The 24,724-nt window shown below is 40.8% G+C and overlaps 1 protein-coding gene across 2 annotated transcripts in view; it reads left to right on the top strand.

Annotated features, from left to right (window-relative positions):
- The window catches only part of LOC126469740 (dual serine/threonine and tyrosine protein kinase-like), a 339,571-nt gene that overhangs the window by 140,026 nt on the left and 174,821 nt on the right, over positions 1-24,724 (top strand). For both annotated transcript variants that reach the window (XM_050096949.1, XM_050096948.1), the window contains one exon: positions 19,554-19,726. In XM_050096949.1, the coding sequence (XP_049952906.1) occupies positions 19,554-19,726 (173 nt within the window). The remainder of the gene's footprint in view (positions 1-19,553; positions 19,727-24,724) is intronic.

The raw sequence follows: 24,724 nt of genomic DNA, 5'->3' as shown, positions 1-24,724 counted from the left end.
CTCATTGTGGACACCGTGTATTTTGGGGTAACTCTTCCCATTCTAAAAGGATATTTTTGGCTCAGAAATGGGCAGTTCGGGCAATAACTGGTGTATGTTCACGAACCTCTTGTTGACCCCTGTTCACGAGTCAGGGTATTTTGACTTTGGCCTCTCAATATATATTCCTTACTGTCATTTCTTGTTAATAATATTAGCTTAATCCCAAGAATACACTCAGTTAATACGCGCCAGAAATCAAACCTGCATTTGGATCGGACTTCCGTAACTCTTGTGCAGAAAAGTGTGCAGTATACTGCTGAATCCGTTTTCCATAAGCTACCACTCGAATTAAAAAATCTTAGCAGTAATCCATGCACTTTCAAATCGAAACTGAAGAGTTTCCTCATGGGTCACTCCTCCTATTCTGTCGAGGAGTTCCTTGAAAAATTAAGCTGATTCTTATTGTATTGTTGATTACGTTTACATAAAGTTATGGACTGACTTTTTTAGGGTTAATAAACTTTTATTTTTATATGTTATTGCTTTTATGTTGTAATTTCCTGTACTGACACGTTCCATGACCTTGGAGGTTTGGTCCTACGGAACTTGATGTGTAAATAAATAAATAAATTGTAGAGAATGATGTATTTACTAGCAGAGTGAATATTTGGTAAACTATTGTGTCTGATGTCACTGCCTCTGAGAATCATTAGCAGTGGGGCGAAATGCCATTGCTAGGGGATGTGGCCTGGCATGGCAGTTGAAAGGGATGGATGTGCAGGTTGCTGACACAGTAAGTTTTGTTTGGGCACATACTGTGCTAACAGTGTCATCTCAAGTCTTGCAGGCAGTGAACTTTAAGACTCTGCGTTAAGTATACTTCTGCTTTATATACTTCTACATCTACATCTACATCCATACTCCGCAAGCCACCTGACTTTGTGTGGTGGAGGGTACCTTGAGTACCTCTATCGGTTCTCCCTTCTATTCCAGTCTCGTATTGTTTGTGGAAAGAAGGATTGTCGGTATGCCTCTGTGTGGGCTCTAATCTCTCTGATTTTATCCTCATGGTCTCTTCGCGAGATATACGTAGTAGGGAGCAATATACTGCTTGACTCTTCGGTGAAGGTATGTTCTCGAAACTTTGACAAAAGCCCGTACCGAGCTACTGAGCATCTGTCCTGCAGAGTCTTCCACTGGAGTTTATCTATCATCTCCGTAATGCTTTCGCGATTACTAAATGATCCTGTAACGAAGCGCGCTGCTCTCCGTTGGATCTTCTCTATATCTTCTATCAACTCTATCTGGTACGGATCCCACACTGCTGAGCAGTAATCAAGCAGTGGGCGAACAAGCGTACTGTAACCTACTTCCTTTGTGGGGTAACACATTTTTTTATGGCTTTCTGAACTACTTTAGTGAGATATGAGAAGTCCCATGTGGCAAAGAGTATTAATTGCATCCTCTCAGCATGGATTAGCTGTGTTGTGGTATTTATAAAACATAAACTCTTACGTGAGTGAAGTTTCATGTGTGGCATTTCTACCACTGATAACAGCACACTTGCATTTGATCAAGCTCTGCGAATTCTCATAAGTGCCATCTTCGAATTTGTTTTGATGTAATGACGAATGTACAACTTCTCATTCTGAGGATGCTGGACCTTTACAATATAGTTCAATTCTACCAAAATTAGTTTCCCTTAGTTAGTAGTGGCATTCAGATTCCCCAAGTGAGATTGTGTTGAAACCTTAATTAAGCAGAATTCACATATTGGAGCACAGCATACTCATACCTGCACTAGAGGTGAGGTCAGGGGAGTTTCAGAGACTGGAGCAGTGCAGCTGGCCTTCAAGGACCAGTGCTGGCAGGTAGGTCAGTGTTAACATAGTGGCACACCACCCAGTAAACTGCTGCCTACTGGAACAGTGATCTAGGTTGAACCATATGTTGTCAAGTCAGGTTTGTCATTCCACATTCTTTTTGAGTCAGCTGATGTAATTCTATTCTATTTGGCACCAATACAATTGTTAGATTCACAGTGTAAATTAATCTGGTTGCGAGAGGATATCAGAAATCTTACACTCCACACTATCAAGTAGGTTACTGCTGCATGGTGACCTTCCTTCTGTTCATTCCAGAGGGAATCCTCCATTATATGTTGCCTCTGCATCAGTCATACCAGACTGACCCATGGTATTATTTTAAACAACAAGCCTTACAGATAGTTGCTCATATCCTGGTGGAATTCCCTGTGCGTCTGGCTATTTCGTGCTAAGCACGGTCTTGAAAATTCTTTGCCTATCACGTTGGTGGACAACGCCTGGACAGTTGAACTGGCTCTCTGTTTTTCTCCAAGACAATGATTTTTATTCTCAGATATAATGTTGTAAACTACCTTCGGAGTGGGGTGGTCGAGGTATCTCACACACTTGGTCGGGGGAACCTTGACTGTGCCTCCTCCTGCCTGCTGCCTCTTGTCATCCCTTCTTTCCTCTGTTCAAATTCTTTTTCCCAGTTTGTCTCTTTTTCTTCTACATTCTATTTTCCATTTTAGGAGTAGCACTCCATTGATTAGTAGATGCTATCCATCTCTTTAACATTTTGCCTGTGAGAGATAGGGTGGGATGGCTGTGGGAGGGCCTACCCTCTTCCCACATAGATCGCCAGTGGTGCCTGTGTGTGGCTATTTTTCGCCATTTTGCTTCTTTTTTTTTTTTTTACTAGAAGATATTCTTACGCTGTAGATGTCTTTGCTCTTTATTAGGTTGCCAGGTTGACGGGGGTTGGATGTGGCTGGGATTTCTCGCACCACAGTATAATTTTACTTCTCTCTGTCAAGTGTTTTTTCACCCCTGGCACCAGTATTGCCTTCAGTGCCTCTCTTTCACCGCTCCTACATACTTTGCTTGTCTGAGCCTAATCCTGATGACTGCCACTACCTCCAGATGTACAACCCCTTGACCAAAGGTCTGATGATTGCGCTGTTAGTCCCTTAATCCAAACCAACCATTTATGTCACGGTGTCAGTTTTGCCACCACTAACAAGTAGTAGTTCAAGTGTCTGTAGCTTGTCTGTCACTATGCCAGGCTTAGGTTTGATTTGATCATGGAGATAAAAACATGATCCAGTGTTTTGCAGTGGAAGATTATGTCGTGTGGTTTCATCACCTCACCACACAGCCTACACACAGTCCAGGATTACAGAACTTCTCGTAAGAAATGGCATTTGCATCATTAGCTTGCATGATTTTGTTTTTGGAGCATAGTCTGATATTATTCATACTGCCTTCTGATCCAGTTTCATAGTTTTGATTTAACCGTTGCCTTAGTGATGACCCACAGATGTAGTGGGGGCATGACCAGTATGGTCTCCAGCCCAACAGTGGGTGTGCTGCCAGTTTTCCAGTTTTGCGTGTTATGGCTAAGCAGGTCAGTGTCTGCATCTTGGCTCCTTCGCAGCAATGTTCTGTTCTACTTTGTTCCACCATCCTGTACCCCGTAAATTGTCATCTGTACCAAAGGCCATTCTAGTGCTTGTTAGAGTGCCTTTTGTCTTGGAATATTATGTTCCTTATGTGAAGTTGGAGGGGTTAGATGTTTCACATCGAGGGTTGCCCTCAAAACTTCATTACCTCCTCTACTGGTAGAGTTTCACTGAGAAGCTTAAGATTTGAGTATACGTGCTGGATACGCTTCCTTCTAAATTGTACAACAACGATTTTCCTGGAACTGACCCTCAGATCACGTTTGCACTAGTTTTCCACCATGTTCAATGCACATTGTGCCATATTTCTAACAGCATGAGCAAATCTACCAGGTATTGCTATGACTAAGTCATTTGCGTATCTGTGGCAAAAGTAGCCTGGCAACTGATCAGTTGACTTCGTAGCAGCTGAGGAGAGCTCCGCCTACCATCCTAAGGGAGCCATAGGTCTGATGATGGTTATGTAAAAATAACCGAAACCGGTTACCTATGTCATTGAAACATAAATGGTGTGATCAAGACTGAACTTTAGTCAAAATATAATAATCTATTGATCACTGTATTCCAAAAATGTTTACCAAAATTGATATGCCCTAAATTGTCTGGTTAGTGTGGAGACTGGTCTTTTATCTGAAGTGATGGGGTGTTGTGTACCTGCCTGATGAATAAGATGGTAGATTGAAGTGGAAGCCTTCTCACAGAGATTTTGTTACTTCCTTCTGATGCATGTAAAGATTGATAGTATGTCTAAGAGATCCTTAATGTGTGTTTTGGGCATGTACTGTACAGCATCACTGGAAGGATGGCAGCCAGCCGTGTAATATTGTAACTTTGTTTCTGTCACCCTCCCCCCCACCCCCACCCCCAACCACCATCCCTACCCACCCATACGAGAGGTGAGTAAAGTTTATTATGAGCAATGCAACCTCCACTACTGGCCCTATTTAAGTGCTTAGCAAAAGTTACGTGTGTATCCAGGTGAAGGCTGAGATAGATCAGTGAGTTGCTCCACGCTAGTGTTCTACTGACCACAAAAATCTGTCTGTTAGGAAGCATTAAATTGCTGATGAACATGGCTGCTACTAATTTTTCCAGATTGATTTTTAATCATCCCATTGTTGTGCCAGTTGATGATTACATCTAGGTGTTCCTGTAGATTGCCGTATCATTGGCATATAATGCTGTTGCACCACCTGTCATGCGTGTTCCACCACATTTATGGACTGATGGATTGTGCTAAGTTCTGGATGGAAGTCAGACTGCTCAGGGGTGATAATTTTGTGACAGGAATTTGTTGAGGTCTCTCTGGAAAAGACTCTCCAGTACCTTGTCTAGGAAGCACAGGAGACAAACTTGTATAAAACTTTGGGGAAGAATGGGTTCTGACTGAGTGTTGGTAAGATTATATAGCGTGAGCAGTTTTCCAGGTAGTAAGGAAATAGGTTATGGAGGGGCATTGCTTAGTTTACACTGATGATGTACATGATTGCTGTTGGAGGTAGGTGCTTTGGGTATGGGACATGCACCTTTTCGGGACCAGGGCATTTATTTTTCCCGAGCTGTTTGATGTAGGTGCACACAAGACAATAAGAAGCTGGCATAAACTTAGTATCTGGCATCTGGCCCCTCTTGCCTCAGTTGAGCCACTCTTCCAACAGTTATTTCTTCCTGCTTTCCATTGTCGTCCTGTTCAATGACATGAATTTGGCACTGTGGCTCTAGCAATGTCACCAGTACCTGTGCTTTCTCCTCAGCTTTGTAAACTAGTCCACCTTACCTTGGAGTGGCCTGTGTACCCTGTGAGTAGTTTTTATGATCTTACAACGTGGTTCGTGTCTCATTTGGCGTTTCTAAGCTGTTCTTGCCAGCAAAGGCCTTTGTGCTCCTGTAGCTTTTGTTTCACCTGGGCTTCCAGCCACACAGTGAGATGATTGGTGGGATCACGATATTACTGCCAATTCTTCCTCATGTACCACTTAGTGACTATAAAGTTCCAGATGTTGGGGGTAGGATCCTAACACTAGTTTTAATTGGTAAGCGAGTTGCTTGCCTCTTGAGCACAAGTCTGGAGGGTAGCTGTTAGATACTTGATAGCAGAATCCACCTTGCTTTCATTCCACTTTTGCAGTATGTTTATGCCTTACCAGGCTTACAAAACACTCGTTCGACCTATACTTGAGTATTGCTCATCAGTGTGGGATCCGTACCAGATCGGTCTGACGGATGAGATAGAGAAGATCCAAAGAAGAGCGGCGCGTTTCGTCACAGGGTTATTTGGTAACCGTGATAGCGTTACGGAGATGTTTAATAAACTCAAGTGGCAGACTCTGCAAGAGAGGCGCTCTGCATCGCGGTGTAGCTTGCTCGCCAGGTTTCGAGAGGGTGCGTTTCTGGATGAGGTATTGAATATATTGCTTCCCCCTACTTATACCTCCCGAGGAGATCACGAATGTAAAATTAGAGAGATTAGAGCGCGCACGGAGGCTTTCAGACAGTCGTTCTTCCCGCGAACCATACGCGACTGGAACAGGAAAGGGAGGTAATGACAGTGGCACGTAAAGTGCCCTCCGCCACACACCGTTGGGTGGCTTGCAGAGTATCAATGTAGATGTAGATCTGGATGTAGACATGCCTTACCAGGACATGCCTTACCATACCAGGACATGCCTTACCATACCAGGACATGCCTTACCATACCAGGACATGCCTTACCATACCAGGACATGCCTTACCATACCAGGACATGCCTTACCATACCAGGACATGCCTTACCATACCAGGACATGCCTTACCATACCAGGACATGCCTTACCATACCAGGACATGCCTTACCATACCAGGACATGCCTTACCATACCAGGACATGCCTTACCATACCAGGACATGCCTTACCATACCAGGACATGCCTTACCATACCAGGACATGCCTTACCATACCAGGACATGCCTTACCATACCAGGACATGCCTTACCATACCAGGACATGCCTTACCATACCAGGACATGCCTTACCATACCAGGACATGCCTTACCATACCAGGACATGCCTTACCATACCAGGACATGCCTTACCATACCAGGACATGCCTTACCATACCAGGACATGCCTTACCATACCAGGACATGCCTTACCATACCAGGACATGCCTTACCATACCAGGACATGCCTTACCATACCAGGACATGCCTTACCATACCAGGACATGCCTTACCATACCAGGACATGCCTTACCATACCAGGACATGCCTTACCATACCAGGACATGCCTTACCATACCAGGACATGCCTTACCATACCAGGACATGCCTTACCATACCAGGACATGCCTTACCATACCAGGACATGCCTTACCATACCAGGACATGCCTTACCATACCAGGACATGCCTTACCATACCAGGACATGCCTTACCATACCAGGACATGCCTTACCATACCAGGACATGCCTTACCATACCAGGACATGCCTTACCATACCAGGACATGCCTTACCATACCAGGACATGCCTTACCATACCAGGACATGCCTTACCATACCAGGACATGCCTTACCATACCAGGACATGCCTTACCATACCAGGACATGCCTTACCATACCAGGACATGCCTTACCATACCAGGACATGCCTTACCATACCAGGACATGCCTTACCATACCAGGACATGCCTTACCATACCAGGACATGCCTTACCATACCAGGACATGCCTTACCATACCAGGACATGCCTTACCATACCAGGACATGCCTTACCATACCAGGACATGCCTTACCATACCAGGACATGCCTTACCATACCAGGACATGCCTTACCATACCAGGACATGCCTTACCATACCAGGACATGCCTTACCAGGACATGCCTTACCAGGACATGCCTTACCATGGCATTATATTGTCCCCAATTATTGGTGTATGTTGTTTTTACCATACCCCCAGATTGTGTGTTTGACATTGGCACATTCCAGGACAGCAGGACTGTGGTCTGAATCCAGCTCATAGTGAACTGTTGCTGCAGCACTCCAGGGCTCTCAAGGTGTGCTGCACGCTGATGAGATGCATGATGCATGCCTGTTGAGATGGAACAGTCGTTAGCTGGCAACCTCTGGGGAACCTGCTGCACCTCATTTGTACAAGGCCTACCTAGTCATCTGGGGCTGTGTCTAGGTGGACTTCTATTTCCCTAGCTGCTCATGGGACCGAGATGAATCCTTCGAAGTCTTCTCTTCCACCACCTAGCAGAATGGGTGGTCTGCTGGTAGGTACAAACACTCAATCAAATAAGACGGCTTGTGTAGCCAGTCCTGCAGACTCACAGATATTAAAGAATTCAAGTGGCTTTAGCAACAGAACACATGCTGCTGGCTAGTGTGTGTTTTTATTGGTTAAACGGAAAGAGGGCAGTTTGAAAAGCGGTCACATTTTTATATACAAAAGGGCTTAGAGGGGATAGCAGGTACATCAAAATCAGTAAAGCTGCTATGAAATGGGATTCTGTTTGTGGAAACATCAAGTTCCCAGCAAGTAACAAACCTGCAGTATGCCAAACCCCATTGAAAATGTGTCACTGTCACTGAGACTGAGCTCCACGCCACATTAAATTACAGTAAAGGTGTAGTGACCTGCAGACACACCCAAATATGACCTGAAAGGTTAATGGTCCCAAGATGTGCAGAGTATTATGAAAAGGGTGGAAGGTGATCAGATTAAGTCCGACTCATTCATCCTCTCTTTTAATAGCATAAAACTCTTGGAACATTTTAAGACAGGTTTTATTCACTTATCTGTACAGCCCTATGTCCCCAATCCCATGTGCTGTTTTTAATGCCAACACTTTGAACACACCGCACTTGGATGTAAGGGAGAAGCCATTTGCGGCAAGTGTGGAAAGTCTGCCCATGATGGAGTCAGATGTTCGTCTCCTCCAAAGTGTGTAAATTGCTCTGGGGCTCAACCTGTCTCGAGTAGGGACTGCTGTGGCTTCCTTGAAGAATGGAAGATACAGAAGGTAAAAACTATACGACCTATCCCCTCTGATGAGGCCAAGATGATCTATAAGGCATTCAGCCCCCAATGTTTGCTACCTCATTTGCATCAGTTGTTAAACATCCAGTACAGAAAACTGATGCTGCTATACAGACAGAGGTAGCTAGTGTTAGCATTAGTACCCGCATTTGTCAGTGTACTTGTGCTGCTGCAGTTTCTTTACTGCCTAAACTTCCTCCCAAAACATTGGTAAAGTCTGTGCTCGCTAATGTTGCGGAGCTCCCTGCTCCACCTAAGGTTCAGTTTGGTCTGCCTTCTAGTGCTGCCACTACCACTGCCCCAGTTATGGCTCCAAAGTTGACCCAGGGCAAAAAGTCAAAGGCCAAGCGTGCCCCATAAATGGAGTCGGGAAGTAAACAGTCCGACGATGTCAATATCATATTATCTGAAGTCTCTCTTGACTCTTCGATAGAGCTAATGGAGCTTGATATCAGACAGGGGCAATCATCTCTCCCCAAGACTGAGGCCCCCACCCATTATAGGCTGCACTCCCCGGCAGAAAGACAGGGTGAAAGTGCAACCCCCATGATAGATAGCTCATATATTATAGTGGAACATTAGTAAGTTATTCCTTGTTGAGAAACTGAATTTGCTAGTGCAGGAAATCCCCCTGTGCTTGTGTTTACAAGAAACACATTTTAAAGCCAGTGACAATCCTATGCCAAGGGCTATACCCTTCACCGAAAGGCTGACCTCACTAGGGAGAGAGCCAAGAGAGTGGTTGCCATGTTTGTCAGTAACACACATCACTCCTCTGCTGTCCCACTGGCTATTGACCTGCATGCAGTTGCTGTCAAAATTCATGGGTGTTATAGGATCACAGTCTGCTCGCAGTATCTACTTCCACCAGATGCAATAGACTGAGGCTCTTACAGATATTGTGGAATGACTACTGACCACTTCTCCTACTGGGAGGCTTCAATGCCCATCATGTCTTGTGAGGCTTGTCCTCTATTGGCTGTCTGGGTTGGGTTTTGGAAACCCTTGTGATGTCTCACGAGCTGAGCATCCTCAACACAGGTACTCACACTCATTTCTGCACTGCTGCTAGGCCATTCTCAGCCACCACATTCTCTTTCTGCTCTCCCACCCTCGCAGATTCTGTTCCGTGAGGGATCATTGGTGATCTCTATTCCAGTGATCACTTCCCACGCCACATTCACCTATTGAATGGGGCACTACCTACAGTCAGTTCACTTACACGAATGGTCAGCAGGGCTAACTGGATGCTGTTCATACAGCTGCTTGTGTTTGAACATCGCAGCAGTGTCCATGAATGGGTGGACCACATCACGTGAGTGATGCATCATGCCTCTGACTTATCCATCCCAAAGTCCTCAGGTCGTCTTAAGAGGTGACCTGTACCTTGGTGGACAGATGAGTGCTGTTCAGCCATGCGGGACAGGTGTACAGCTCTTAGACAATTTAAGTGCTATCCTACAGCAGACAACCTCATAGCCCTTCAAGTCACGAGAGCCAAGGCTCGACATGTAATCAAGGAGAGCAAGAAAAGGTCATAGCAAGTGTTCCTGGACTCCATCAACCGTTCCACTTGTTCTACGAAATTGTGGGAAGCCATCAAGAGGATTTTCCAATAGCAGCAGTCATGAAACAGGGATGTCTCCAAACAGCTCCCAGCGACATTGCTCAGATGCTGGCAGAGAATTTTGCACGAGCTACTGCTAATGCCAGTCGGAATCTGGCGTTTCGTAGCTACTGTGCGACTGTAAAGAACAGAAAATTGGTCTTCAGATCCAACAATTCCAAGACTTAAAACTACACTTTCTCCATGTGGGAGCTTGAATCAGCTCTGTCTGAGACTCGTGATACTGCACTCGGTCGTGACCAAATCCAGTATTGCATGCTTAGACATTTGCCCACAACGTCAAAGGAAATCTTCCGTTCATGTTCTCCAACTTGTGGAGAGAGGCACTGTTGATACCTCTCCTCTAACCAGGAAAAGACTGCACATGTCCCAGTGATTATCGAAGTATCACCTTAACAAGCTGTGTAGGAAGACCCTGGAGCGAATGGTTAACTATAATCTGGTCTGGTTGTTAGAGACCAGACAACTGCTTAGCTGCTCTCAGTGTGGATTCCAGAGATTTTGGCCCTTTGGTCCACTGTTAACAACCTGAGCCTGCTAGAGATGGATTTTCAGCAGTCTTTCCTATGCAACCATCACTGTGTCGGTATATTCTTTGATTTAAGTAAGGTGTATGATACTGCTTGGAGACACTGTATTCTCGCACAGCTGCATCAGTGGGGCTTTGGTGGCCATCTCCCCATCTCCATATGGTCTTTCCTGTCTCACTGGTTTATTAGGACCTAAGTTGGTGACTTTGTCAGATTGATGTGAACAGGAGAGAACGGTGTACCTCAGGGCAGTGTTTTAATTGTTACCCTCTTTACTATAGCCATAAACAGTATCACATTTACGGTAAGGAGTCCTGCACAGTACTCCTTATTTGTGGATGATCTTGCTGTTTTCTGTTCCTCCTCCAGTGTTGCAACAGCAGGTCCCCAGTTGCAACTTACAGTGTGGCTGTTAGAGGAGTGGGCTGGTGCTTATTCGACCAGTCCCATATCCAGCCTCTGTGCTAAGGCTGGGGAATCACCACTTACTGTCTGGCACCAGATCCTCATGGTGCATCAGGTGTGTAAGTTCCTCAGAGCTACGACTTCACCCACACACCATACTGTTGCTTATCCACTTCTGGAATGCCTTTTTTGCAACTGTCCCTGAGCCACATTGCCGTTTGGGAGCTGCGTACGGTGTGTGGTTTAGTTACTCGGTGTGGAGCCAATACAACCCCAAATCCAGGGTTTTAACCGTCTGCTGCTCTGATTACTGGAGAAGCCCCTAGTGATCTTAGATTTGGTGCCATACAGGAGAAAGCGTGCTCCTGTTTCCATTTTGTGCGATACTGTCTGACAATATATCTGAGCACCATGACTATGTCACTGTTTTTACGGATGAGTCGAAACGGGGGGATTCTGTTTGTTGCTGTGTTGTTTTCCTGGATCATGTCCTCGAGGTCAGACTGCCTCAAGCCTTTACTGTCTTTGATTCAGAATTGTATGCCACTTTGCAGGCATTGGAGCGGATGGGACTTTCTTAAAGTGCTAAATTTCTTGTCTGTTCCAATTCTCTGAGTGCCGTTCACACTCTGAAATGTTTGTACCCAGCAGGTAAACTAGACGAGACTATCCAGGATAGCCTCCTCCACCTAAAAAGGCTGGGGAAGGAGGTGTCTTCATGCTGAGTACCACATCACCTGGGAATTGTGGGAAATGAAAGGGCGGATCGAGCAGCCAAGGAGGCGTGCTGTGATCCTCAGGTATTTCAGTGTACCATCCCCCTGCATGCTATGATCCTGTTGTTGAGCGTCTCGCTGTCTTGCGTCAGTGTGAGGATGAGTGGTTGGAAGTAACCGGCAATAAGCTCCATGTCGTAAAGCCCACAGCTAGCATGTGGCATACCTCATAACAGCCACGTCGGCGGGACGAGGTCCTCCTCAACCACCTTTGCATGGGCCATAGCCCTATGATGCATGGCTTCTTGCTCCAGCGAGAGGACCCTCCAATAAGTGGTGCTTGTGGGGAATAGTCAACTTCTCTTAAATTTACTTGAATAAAGATTTGTATTACATGTTTTTTCCCCCTTTCAGGTCACATGCTCCAAGACTGTGACAATTTAGTTCTTTATTCCCAATTCCAGTCAAAATTGCATTTAATTTATATTGGTGACTAGTTTCAAATGTTGCCATTCATTTTCAAACCACACTTGCAGTAAAAGTACTTATCGAAGCAAAATTCTACCAACAGACTTGGGTAATGTCCACACAACACGTAGTCATACAATAGATATTTTGTGATCTTATTGCATGTGTGATTAACAAAACTCTTACCATCAGTGTCTGCAGTTAAAATTGGTTGGCTGAGTGCTCGCATATTGTAAATTCTTCAAATTTACTGGTGAAAGATACTTTTCCAATGTGATTTGTTTTACTAAAAGAAAAAAATCCAAACTTCAGATAAATCTCTTCGTAAAAACAATCTAATATTACCTTTCAGGCAGTCTACATTTTCACATTTCTCCCTCACTCCAGATACACCAGAAGTACAAGAATTTCAGTTGCACTGTTTCTAGTGAAAACTTGATTCCAGAACCTGAGAGCAAAAGAACTAACTTTACAATATACAATATTTACATTGGATCAGGGTTTCACACATACATTACCATTTTTTTTGGTCATAGTTACGTATGAAGTAACGATTTTAATATGAAATATACTATTAAAATGATTTGAATGTCAGAAGTGACAGTGTGTGTAAATAATACTGACTATGAATTAATAAAGTATTGGCAGTACTTGTACTGCTGCCACTGATAGTGATGTTAGTAGTAGCAGTAATAGTATTATTACAGTCAAACCTCCATATAACAATTAACAATAAAACAATAAACCCAGGTGCAACAATAATTCTATATGGTCCCAGATGATTCCTTGTATGTACGTTATTAATTACCGCTCCTTACAACAGTGAAGTAAATTTAGCAACACACTGTTATAACAAAGACAAAAGTTTGAGGAATTTACTATTTCCTACTTCTAAGAAGCTCACTAGAGTGGTAGGTATTGTTTGTTTAGGTATTAGTCTTTCGGGACTTTATTTCCAGAAGCTTTGCTACATACTACAGTACTGTATTTATTCTAGTGGTAAAGAGAATAGTGTACAGCTGCGGGCGAGCTATGCTGAGTGACAAAACGTCGGAGAGCCTCTTTGTTTGAATGAGTGTTTAGTTTGTTCATTGTTGAACTCCAGTAGCAGACAGAAGTGTTTGTTGGGCTCATATGTAGTTTATCTCCATGATTTTTGCAATCTGTGAATGCTTTTAGTTGATGTAAACACTTTGGACTTCCTTAAGGTTTGGACAGTGGCTGGAACTCGCCAACAAATAAGATTGAAGACAAAATGAAGGTTTTTGAAGACATTGATAACAGAATGAAACAAGTAGACATTGTGAGGATGTAGGGACTTGCACAATAAACGTTAGCTACGTTCCTTAAAAAACTAAAAGAAATTCAAGAAAAAGAATGAAGACGGATGCTGACAGTGTGGACAGTGTTACACTGCAGTGGTTTAATGAGATGCGGGCGCAGAATGTATCAGTTAATGGTCCGTTAATATGTCAAAAATGTTTCATTATTTGTCTTTTAATGTTATTTTTCATCAGAAAAGTACTACAGTAATGTGCATATCAGCCACAGAAACATGGATCCTTGCTCTGAGTCATGATAACAAAACCTTATTATAACAATAACCCTGGTACAATAATTTAATTTTCATGGTTCCATATTGATATGTGACTGTAGTAGTAGTAGTAGTAGTAGTAGTAGTAATGATAGTGACAGATATTAAAAGAATTTATAGGTGTATAAAATAGATGTTTTCTGACATAGCAAGTTCTGAGGATAAGAAATTTAAGGAGACTGCATCGGCTAAGAATACTGGGAAAAGAGAGAGATTTTTTGGAAAGAAGGATGTTCGAGATTAACGAGTGCATGCAGGGACAATGGTGGTCCTCCTTGTTGCGTTAGTATATACATTGTTAACTGTCTTCTAAAGCTAGACATGTTATTCGATTCTCTGATATAATGTGGGAGGTTATTCCAGAGATGAGTTCCTGCCACTGAGAAGGACTTCAAGAAAGTGGCTGAACAATAGAGTGGGATAGAAAGGATTTTGGTCTGATTGGAACAGGTGTTTCTGCCATCTTGATCAGACAAGAGCATTAAGATTGAGAAATGAGGCCCAGTGTTAAGTGATAACAGAGTATTATACCATAATATTTGAGTTTTTTTATAAGAATACTGTGAACTTCAAGCAGAGCTAGCCAGAATCTTTCTGTCTGCTGTTATATTATGAGTGTGAGCAGTATGTGCCCAAATCTGACCAAACATTATCCAAACTACATTTCTTGCTAATTTGTTATTCCTGTGATAATTGTTGAGCCACTGAATTTAATAGTATATTTAGTTTTACTGGAAACTTTATTAATTAAAAGTGATGAGTTACTGAAGTTTATCGTAATGACACGAAGGGATAAATTTTGTATGAGTTAATCAGTCAGATTAGACATGTTGACACCATTCATTAGAAAGACTGTCATCCAGACTTCATAGTAATGTATTTTGGTTGTCATTAAATTAATTAACTTACCAGATAATTAGCATTAAAATTCAGAAATACCTGGATTTTCCAATGCAGATCTAGCCATTGTACTTGCTAGATTGAATCTTTTTTTTACCACTGTACTTTTGTTGCCATAATTCTTTTGAACTGACTAACACCCTTCTCCAAATAATTAAGCCACTAATTAAGGATTTGCTTAAATTATTATAAATGTTTATAAGACTAACGATTGCACTTACACTCATAAATGGGTTGTTCCCAACACAGGCAAGCAAAATGGTTTGATGAATTTTTGTACATTTTGTTAATCCATCACATATTTTGTATAATGATTGGAGGGATTGATGACATTCTGATAAGATCATAGAGTGTTTACATTTCCATTCTACACATTTTGTAAACCAAATTATGTCGTAACATGTAACTCATCCAAATTAGCAAAGTATAACCTAGCATTTTACAAATGACTATTTAGTTTCCAAAATTCTAAAATATAATATGCCTGTGTCTTGTAAGGCCAACCATTCCCCAGAACTTTCAGTCTGGTCCTGGAAATCTTAGAGACATCATCTACATGAAAGTTCAGGAACTCTTGGGTACTTTGTATTATGTTAGCGCCTGTGCCCGCTTAGTCTACAATCAACATCATTTTCAGTACCCATAATAATGTGCTCAATTAACATAACTGTGGAAGTCTGTCATCAGTGTTCACATATTCAGTATACCTGGGTGACCCTATTGGTTTGTGAAACTCAACTAGTGAACACTATTAAACCCTACAAATTTTACTTCAAACCAATGTGTGAATAATTTGAGACTCCAATTGGTAACCACTGTGTTGTAAAGAACATTCGTTTTGTCACCTATCAAAAGACATTGTGTACTGATAGATGATATAAACTGAAGCCAATGCGGTCATGTGTTTGTTGTGTCGGAGTTCAGCAACCATGACTGTGACAGTCACTGTGACTATATACTGTGAATATTCTGTAACTGCCATACTGATAATTAGTACAGTGAAGATGCCCATGTCTCTCTCTCTCTCTCTCTCTCTCTCTCTCTCTCTCTCTCTCTCTCTCTCTCTTTTTAAACCTGGAACTGGTTATTATATTGTCTGTATTGACAATAAATGTGGGAAAAGCCATATTAGTTAAAAGTTGCCCAGTGTATATTATTTAAATATTTCCCATGAGACTAGTTCGATAGCAATTCAATGAAGTTTTCTCAGTCTACATCTGCATATCGTATTTTATGGAGTATAATATGAACTTTTTTCCTTCAAAAAAATTGCCTCCAAAATTCAGGAGCCTCTTATACTTGAAATTAATATAAAAATATCCAATTTTTGACTTAAAATTCCTGCCAGTCTTAAAAATGGCCGTATATTCGATGCCACGGGAAACTTGGGTTTCACAGGTTTGTTAACACTGTCTCCCTCCCACCCCACCATCACAATCCCCGAACACTGTCTAGCCTGTGATGCATCATTGCAGTCTACAGTGCCAGTGAACTTGAATTGAAAGTGATTTCTGTTATTGGCAACAGTACAATGCTTTTCTTAGTAGCTCGTTTTGTAATGGAAAAAATAAGAGGTATTCATAAGATGATGTGGGCTATAAATTGAAAGTAATAGCATATGCAGAATAACATGTAAACAAGGCAGCTGAGCAGCATTTTGGCCCTCCACCAACAAAAAAAACCATATGTGAGTGGTGGGCTAGTAAAGAAGAACTGACGAAAATGGGGAAGACTAAATGTGCAAATAGAGGACTGAATGCAAAATGGTCAAAACTGGAAGATGAAGTATTGAAATGGATTAAAGGTCGTGGTCAAAATGGTGTTGGAATTAATAAAAACATGATTCAAATACAGGCTCGTAAGCTAGCGCTACAGTGGAACTTAACAGGCTTTAAGAGTGAAGTTGGTTGTTGCTATCAGATTTAAAAAGTGTCACAGACTTAGCATGTGACCCAAAACCAAAATATCACAGAAAATGCCCCAAGAAATGAAGAGAGAATATTATCTTTCCATCGCATTATTATTCAACATCGAAAGAAAACCTCTGTGGAACTAAGCCAAATAGCAGATAAGGATGCACTTCACTGTTGTCCTTTTGTGTTGTGCTGAAGGACTAAACTTAATCCAGTGATAATTTTCAAGTGCAAAACAATGCCAAAACCTTCTGAAACACCACCAGGTGGTGGTGGTCACGCAGATCACAAGGGTTAGATGGATGAGACAGGTGTGAAATTATGGTTTAAGATAGTTGGAAGAGAGGGAAAGGTGCTTTACTGAAGATGATTTCTCTTCATGTGCTAGATCAATTTAATAGTTGTTTGAAAAATTCTGTGAAAGAGAAATTAGGACAGGGAAATACAGAGCTTATTGTTATTCTGGGAGGACTTACTTCACAATTGCAACCCATTGTTATATCAGTAAATAAATGACTGAATGGAACAAATGGATGATGGATGAAACCCAGCATGAATTCATGCTGAAGGAAGTTTTAAAATGAGCTACAATCAAATGGGTGTCAATGGATAAAACAGTCTGGGTCTGGAGTGAGACAAGACATTATTGTTAAAAATAGCAAGACGTGCAGCATAAGTAATGCTGTTGATGGCAGTGAAGACCATCTCGTATATGAAGAGGACTAGATGACGACGTTGAGGAGGAAGAGGAAGAGGAAGAAGAAGAAGAAGAAGAAGAAGAAGAAGAAGAAGGTCAGATGACTATTTTAAAGGTCAGTTCGGTTTCATAAACTAAGAATTTTTTTTAGTCTGCCTTTGCAATTCAGTAATCAAAATGGTAAAAATGTTATTTTTAAAAAATTGCTTAAAAATTAGGGTGCGTCTTATAGTCCATACAATATGTTAGGTGCGTGGCGGAGGGTAACCTTTACCACTACTCGTTGTTTCATTTCAACAGCAAATGACTGCAGATTGCTGCCCACCCTGTCCATCTGGTAATTTATATATACAGAAAATAATAGCTGTCCTATCACATTTCCCTCCACCCCAAGACAGCAGCCTGAAGGTGGCTGACTGTGCCCAAAAGATCATTCAGCTGTTCGTGAGTTGCAGGCAACTCCTTCTGCCTCTGCACACAGCATGCACACAGCATGCACACATACTACTCATGCCAGCAGGACTAACTGAAGAAGTAAACTATAAAAGCAGACAGAAACTTGGATAAGTAACTTCCTATCATCGTGATGTCACCAATAGACACTAATGCCTTAATGAGTTTCGTGGAAGAAATGAAAACCGCGCTACAAACTGCCTGAATTTAAACTCACAAAATATGAGATTAAACCTTTTAAATAGGAAAACACACACAAAATTTAAGAAACATGCCACTTGTAAAACACAGGGAAAGCTAAATATGTAACTTGCCGCTCTGGAGGTGTGAACAGTTGACAGCAGAGGGCCTGGCTGACCAGCTTACTAAACAAACAGATGGTTATCTTAAGAACGAACCAAAACAAAAGAGCAAGTACTATGCTACAGACTGAATAAATTTACACTTACAAAACACAAGATTAAACCTTTTAGCTAGAAAATTATGCACAAAATTTAAGAAATGTGCAACTAGTAAAAAACAAGAAGAGTTTAATATGTAACTTTCTGCTGTAGAAAATAAGTTTTTTCAGATAGATCACCTTAAAAACTGAACAATCAAATGTTTTTGACAAGTCACAAAAAAATCCAGTTAACAATATTTTGTCATTGAATTCTTGTATAATATTGTTTGTGAATCGGAAAATAGTGTTTTTTCTGGACAAACCCTCTTGAAGTCCAAATTGAGACTAAGTATCTTATTTTGAGTGAGGTGCATACATAATCTTTTCAAATACCTTCAAGGTTTAAGGAGGAGGTAAGTAATGAGACAAGTTGGTAATTATTAATATCGTGCTTACTATCTTTCTTATAAAGGGTACTGTCAATAACTGTGACTGCAGTATCAATAAGTAAATTCTTTTAATTAGTCAGCTCATAAATATGTGGATGTAACTTTTTATGAAGAGATCACATTAAATTATGACATATGATCAATTGTATATAAAGCAAGTGGAAGAGTTCAGTTCATTGATAAGATACTGGGGAAAATAATCAGTTTAGATAGGAGATTGCCACAAAAAATATCATGCACTCATTCCAATATACTGTTAAAGTGTATGAGGCCAACACTAAATACAGCTAACAGAATGCTGAACATCTATAGAGGAGGAGAGCATGAATGGTCACAGGTTTACTTGATGTAGGGGAGCATCATGAAAGTGCTGTAAAATATGAACTAACTGATACTCATAGATTGACATAAACTATTCCGAAAAAGCTTTGGAAACCAATATTAAGTGAGGAATCTAGGTATATAGTACAGCCCTCTTTGTATTGCCCCCAAAGCGTCCACAATGACAAGATGGTGTAATTACAATACACAGACAGATTTAAGCAGTCTTTATATCCGTGTTCCATGTAAAAAGAAACCGTAACATGTGATACATTTTGAAATTTCTTTTGCCATGTGCTTTACACTGATTTGCAAAGGGTAGGTTTTGATGTAGGACACAGTGAGTAGTCACCCAGTAATTAATAGTATGAAGCTGTAACTACTTATCACTGCCCTCCACCCCACTCTCAGCTATATATTGTAGAGGAGCAATGCTTTGAAGAAGTGTTGTTTTTCAAATTTTGTGTAGCATATCAGTAGCATAAATAATGTCCACTGTGACATTGAGACTAAAAATTAGTGAACCAGTTTAATTTTTTAAAATTATGACAGAAATGAGGTACTGTGAGGTACATTAATTATATGATGACCTTTTTTCAATTAAGGTTTCCACTTCAAAGAGTACTTGGAATCCACCATGCCAAAAAAGTCACTGATCGACCAGGCCAGTGCTAAGTGTGAGATAGTCGATGAAATTCAATCACCTGAAAAGCTGTACTCATATATACGTTCCTGTCTTTGTTCATATCTTATTCAAGCTGCAAGTTCATTGAATGAGGTATGTGAACATTAATGTTCTGTAGCTATTTTAATGTAGCTTTTGTGAATAGTTTAACAATGTGATTTTCTGTAACAAAATGTTATTCATATGAGACCGTACTGAAAAGTAATGCCTCCAAATTTTTTGTGTAACAACTCTTAACAATAATTAATTATACATCTTCATTTTTCATGTCTACATATTTGCCATTTTCTGCTGCTTCTGGGCTCTGAATTGTAGCGTGTAACATAACTTTGTTGGTGTGTGAGAAACAATCAAGTTTTGAGTTTGTCCACGTGAGGAGCATCTTCTGCTTCAGCATGACAATCCCAGTCAACACACGAGCACTGTGACATCTGGAATAATCCAGTGCTTTTGGGTTTACTGTCATTGATCATCTTCCATACAGTTCTGACTTGGTCCCATCTGATTTTCATGTTTCCAAAACTTAAAGAAGACCTTCAAGGGCTTCACTTTGATAGTGATAAAGTGGTTCAAGCAGTGGTGAGGTTGTGTCTCCATCAACAAAGTCAAACCTTCTGTCAACAAATTGGCCCCTCGTTGGGTGAAATGTGTTTGTTGTCAGGGCAGCTATGTTGAGAAATAAATATGTAGACATGAAGAACATCGATATAGATTGTTAATAACATTTGTTGTATTTAAAAGACTTTGAAAGTTTTCACATAAAAAATTCATAGGCATTATTTTTTAGCACATGTTTGTAGTTTTACTTTTGAGAGTTTTTGTTGTACTATTAAATGAAGATATGCATTTGGTCAGAAGTACTCTCCTTACTAAAGTGGCTTCTGTTTGTATCTGTTGTCATCCAGAGCCAACTTGAACCATTTGTTGAAATAATACTGTATAACTTAATAGAATGCCACATTATAACAGCACCAACACATGTAATTTGTTATTCTCCATTCCATTGTCAATTTTGGTAGAATTTGCATTTTACAATTCTTTTGGTACATTTCTGTTGTCCTGTGTAACTGCTGTGTGAGACACTCTGACGGAAATTGAAAATGTTGCATAATGAAGCTCAATTCCAATATTAATCAAACTTTTTGTAGATATGTATCACATAAGAGGAAATAAGTGATTAAACTTCATTCCGTTTGGAGCTGATGTCTATATCAACATCAGTATGAGACGTGACACTGTCCCCCTGCCTTGTTTGAGCACAAATACATTCTAGTGTTTGATGTGACACAAGAACAAATAGTCTCTGAATATTATCTTGAGAAATTTCATCCCATGCCTAAAATACAGGCTGCATTAGTTCGTGAAGATTGCTGGCTGGAGCCTGGTATGAAACTGCCTTCCCATCACATCCCAGACATGCTCACAAGTGATAAATCAGGGGACCAGGCAGGCCAGCCCTGAGGCAATTTGTGACGTGAGCTTTACGCTGGGGCCTTTAATTATCCTGCTGGAATATGGCATTTGGTACCCTGGTTATGAAGGATATGACAAGAGGGTTTACCATTCATGTTAAAGACTGATAGTCATCCAGCCTTCCTTCAACAGTTACCAAATTAGCCCTGTTGTCATATCCAATAGCTCCCCACACCATGATTGCAGGAATTGGTGAGGTGTGGGGCTTAAGAACTGTTACTTTCTCTGACCATTCACCGGGTTACCTATGAACATGATGACATTTATCTGATTGCCACAAACAGTAATGAGACTCATTATTGAATAAATGTACCAGTTAACTCTGTTTCCACACCAAGCAGGTTTTTGTGGTCCGTGGTATGGTGGCAGTGGAAAACTACACATGGCAACTGAGGATCTCTACCCAGCTTCCTGTATGCTGTTTCTGACAGTTCACGATGACACTCTGTCATGATGTCTATCCAGATTTCAGCCATTTTCGTCCATCTATTTATCAGAAACATTCCAACAATGCTATGATTTTCTCACAGTGTAATTCTTGTGGAAGGACCTACTCTTCTTGCCACATTGTTGTTCTGAGTTCATTTCATAACCATTCCACAGTTATTGCAGTACAGCCAACTATCTTTGTGATGTGTCAGTATAATGCTTCAGTATCCCTCATGCCAATAATTAGACAGTTCTCAAAGTTCAAAAGACAATGATAAAATTCCACATGCATGTCCTCTAGGCATGCTGTGTTGTGATCTCGACCATTAAAAGTTCCGGTAGCATTACACACACCCAAAGCCATAGTGTCCTAACACCATTCTTCATATGTAAGAATGGCTTTTTTTCTGCACTGATGATAAGTTCAAATAAAGATGAAATTTTAATCAACAAATCCCACTGGCACTGAAATACACCAGAGTCAGTTTGGTAGCATCTAGTCAAGATGTTGATTTTGCAACTGTTTCCATTTCCATCAATGTACAAATTTCTGACTCCTTTCAGGCAACTTACGTGTCTTGTTATGCATGACCCTCTTCCCTCCAGCTTTCTGTTCCTCATTTTATTGATAAGAAGAAACTGTGTTTGAAAGTTCCGTATTCTAGGCGTCCACTATTGTGTCCAGTTTGTAACTACCAGCTGTGCGTAGATTGTTCATTTCAGTGACTGTTTCATATATTGTCAACATTAGTTTCTGATTTTCATATTAAATGCTTGGTGCAAAGAGCAGTCTCTTAGAAATGAGTATGACTGGTATTAATATTTTATGCCAATATTGTAAAATTTTGAACCTTTGCTCCTTAGGAGGCTTAGAGTAGTTTTAGTTTTTGAAAAATTATGGAAAGTAAATAATTCCAAATGTGATTCTTAGGAGTGTGTTTCACATTTTAGATCAGCATCACCAAGTTGACCGGTTGTACACTGATGGATCAAACAGTAGGATGACCTTGACTGCTAAATAATTTTTTATAATCTAATCAGCAGCATCTGCCTTGCAAAGGAATTTACAGTCTTCAGTGGTGAAAGAGCCCTCCAAGTGATACAACATATGTACCTGGCAGACAGTGGTTCAGAAAGCAGGAGAGAGAGATTTTACTCAATTGGGTGCCAAAATACTTGGGAATAATAAAAAGGAAGGAAGGAAGATTAGGGTTTAATGTCTCACCATTGATGAAGTCAATAGACAGAGAAAAAGTTTGGAAAGGGTGGGGAAGAAAATTGGCTGTGTCCATTTACACTGGCCTGGCATTCACTTTAAATTGTGTAAGAAAATCACTATGGAAACAGGAGCAAATGAAGAACCTGGTACAGAAGTCAAAGATTCATACCACGGATACAGATTATACAAAGGGAGATCTCCCTGCAGGAGGCTATGTCACTGTGGATGGTGCTCACCATGTATCGGAGAGTAAGTGTGGTTGATAAAAGCCACTATCAGACTGTTGTGTGCATCCTTGCGATCACTGAGACAGGATGAAGTCACATTGATCTGTCCCTCAATAGGCACTGTCATTTGACACTTGGGCTATTTTATCTGGTGGGTAGGCACACCACTTTGAAATTATTAATGCACATATCTTTCAAGTAAGCTGTATTTAACGGAGTACATGTTATATACTGACAAGAGAGTGTGCTCGTGATTTAAGCTTATGGTGGGTGTGGTACAGCTTAATGTCTTTGTTATGGAATGGTAGGTAAGTTCAGCAGAAACAGTTGAATTTGAGATTGAGAAATGACTGTAATATCTGAGTTTTGAAACTGAAAGTTCCTTCTTGTTCTTCTGCCTCTGGTACAAATACCTTATTACTATGTTATAGAGATTGTTTAGCCCAATACCTGAATTTTTGTTCTGTCAGAGTGGCTTTTTTTAATCGCCATTACTTAGGCACTTTATTGTAAGTAACCCTATTTCACAAGTGTTATGATGAAGGTAAGTTATGAATACTCTTAACTGAGGAAAAAGGAGTTGAAAAAAAGATTATACCCAACAGGACTTGGCTCTCTGTTGTCCAATAATGGTGTATTTAATGTTAGTAATTCTTTCAACACCCACCCGAATCACCAAGTGCAGTAACTCGTGTCCTCCAGGATTTGGATTGGTGAGTGTGCCCCAAATCTGATCCACCTTATAGATTAATGATAAGGACTGTTGAGCTGGCCAGCCTGGATGTGGTTTTTAGGCGATTTCCCCACATCCAACTAGGTGAATACCAAGCTGGTATCCACACTGTGCCTATGATAATGTTCTCACACTTGAACGTGAGGTTTAGCTTAGATGCATATGGATGGGGTACCCAAATTCTTTCGTGGGGGGAGTGGTGGTGTCAGGAAGAGCGTCCGGCCACTAGCTGTCACTACCACTGCCAAAACGCTTATATTAATGCATATAGAGAGAAACCTACTTGGTAAAAAAAATTCACTACATAATTCACAGAAAGCTGATAAGAAAAAAAATTAAAGCAAAGAAAAAGGAGCATAAATTAAAGAAGCATATTTACAATAGTATACACAAAGTATATACAATCTCAGGAGTAGTGTTATCCAAAGGCAAAACATTTTCCATGTATTGTTCACAGGGAGAATGTTGCAGTTTCTTTGGAATGATAGCGTACTATTAGCTACAAATAACATGAGGTGGTATATGTACAGTGATAACAGAATTGGGAGAAGCGTGTGTGAAGTACATGAATGGACCCAGAAGATCATTTTGATTTTCCTCCACTGGGTTAAGAATATTCTTTGTGAATGTATAGAGCTGCCCCACAGTATTATGCCATTGGATATAATAGAATGAAAGTATTCAAAGTAAACAAGCTTTTGCATTTCAACATCAGAGGCAGTGGAAATTATTATTATAGTGAAGTGCCATTTAATTTACAAATATGTGGTCTGATGACATTATGACACAATAACGTTGTCTTAGATTTCCACCTGCAGAAAGTGGTTAAAATCTTGTGAGCTTTAGATTAGATTAGATTAGATTAATACTTGTTCCATAGATCATGAATACGACACTTCGTAATGATGTGGAACGTGTCAGGTTAATAAAAGATATCTGTACAAGATATTACATTACACAAAATATTGCATGACACTAATGTTTAAGTTGGTTTTTTCCCCTCCCTTAAT

Source organism: Schistocerca serialis, chromosome 3 (genome assembly GCF_023864345.2).
Source record: "Schistocerca serialis cubense isolate TAMUIC-IGC-003099 chromosome 3, iqSchSeri2.2, whole genome shotgun sequence".
In the NCBI taxonomy this organism is placed as follows: Eukaryota; Metazoa; Arthropoda; class Insecta; order Orthoptera; family Acrididae; genus Schistocerca; species Schistocerca serialis.
This window is presented reverse-complemented; position numbering and strand designations above follow the sequence as displayed.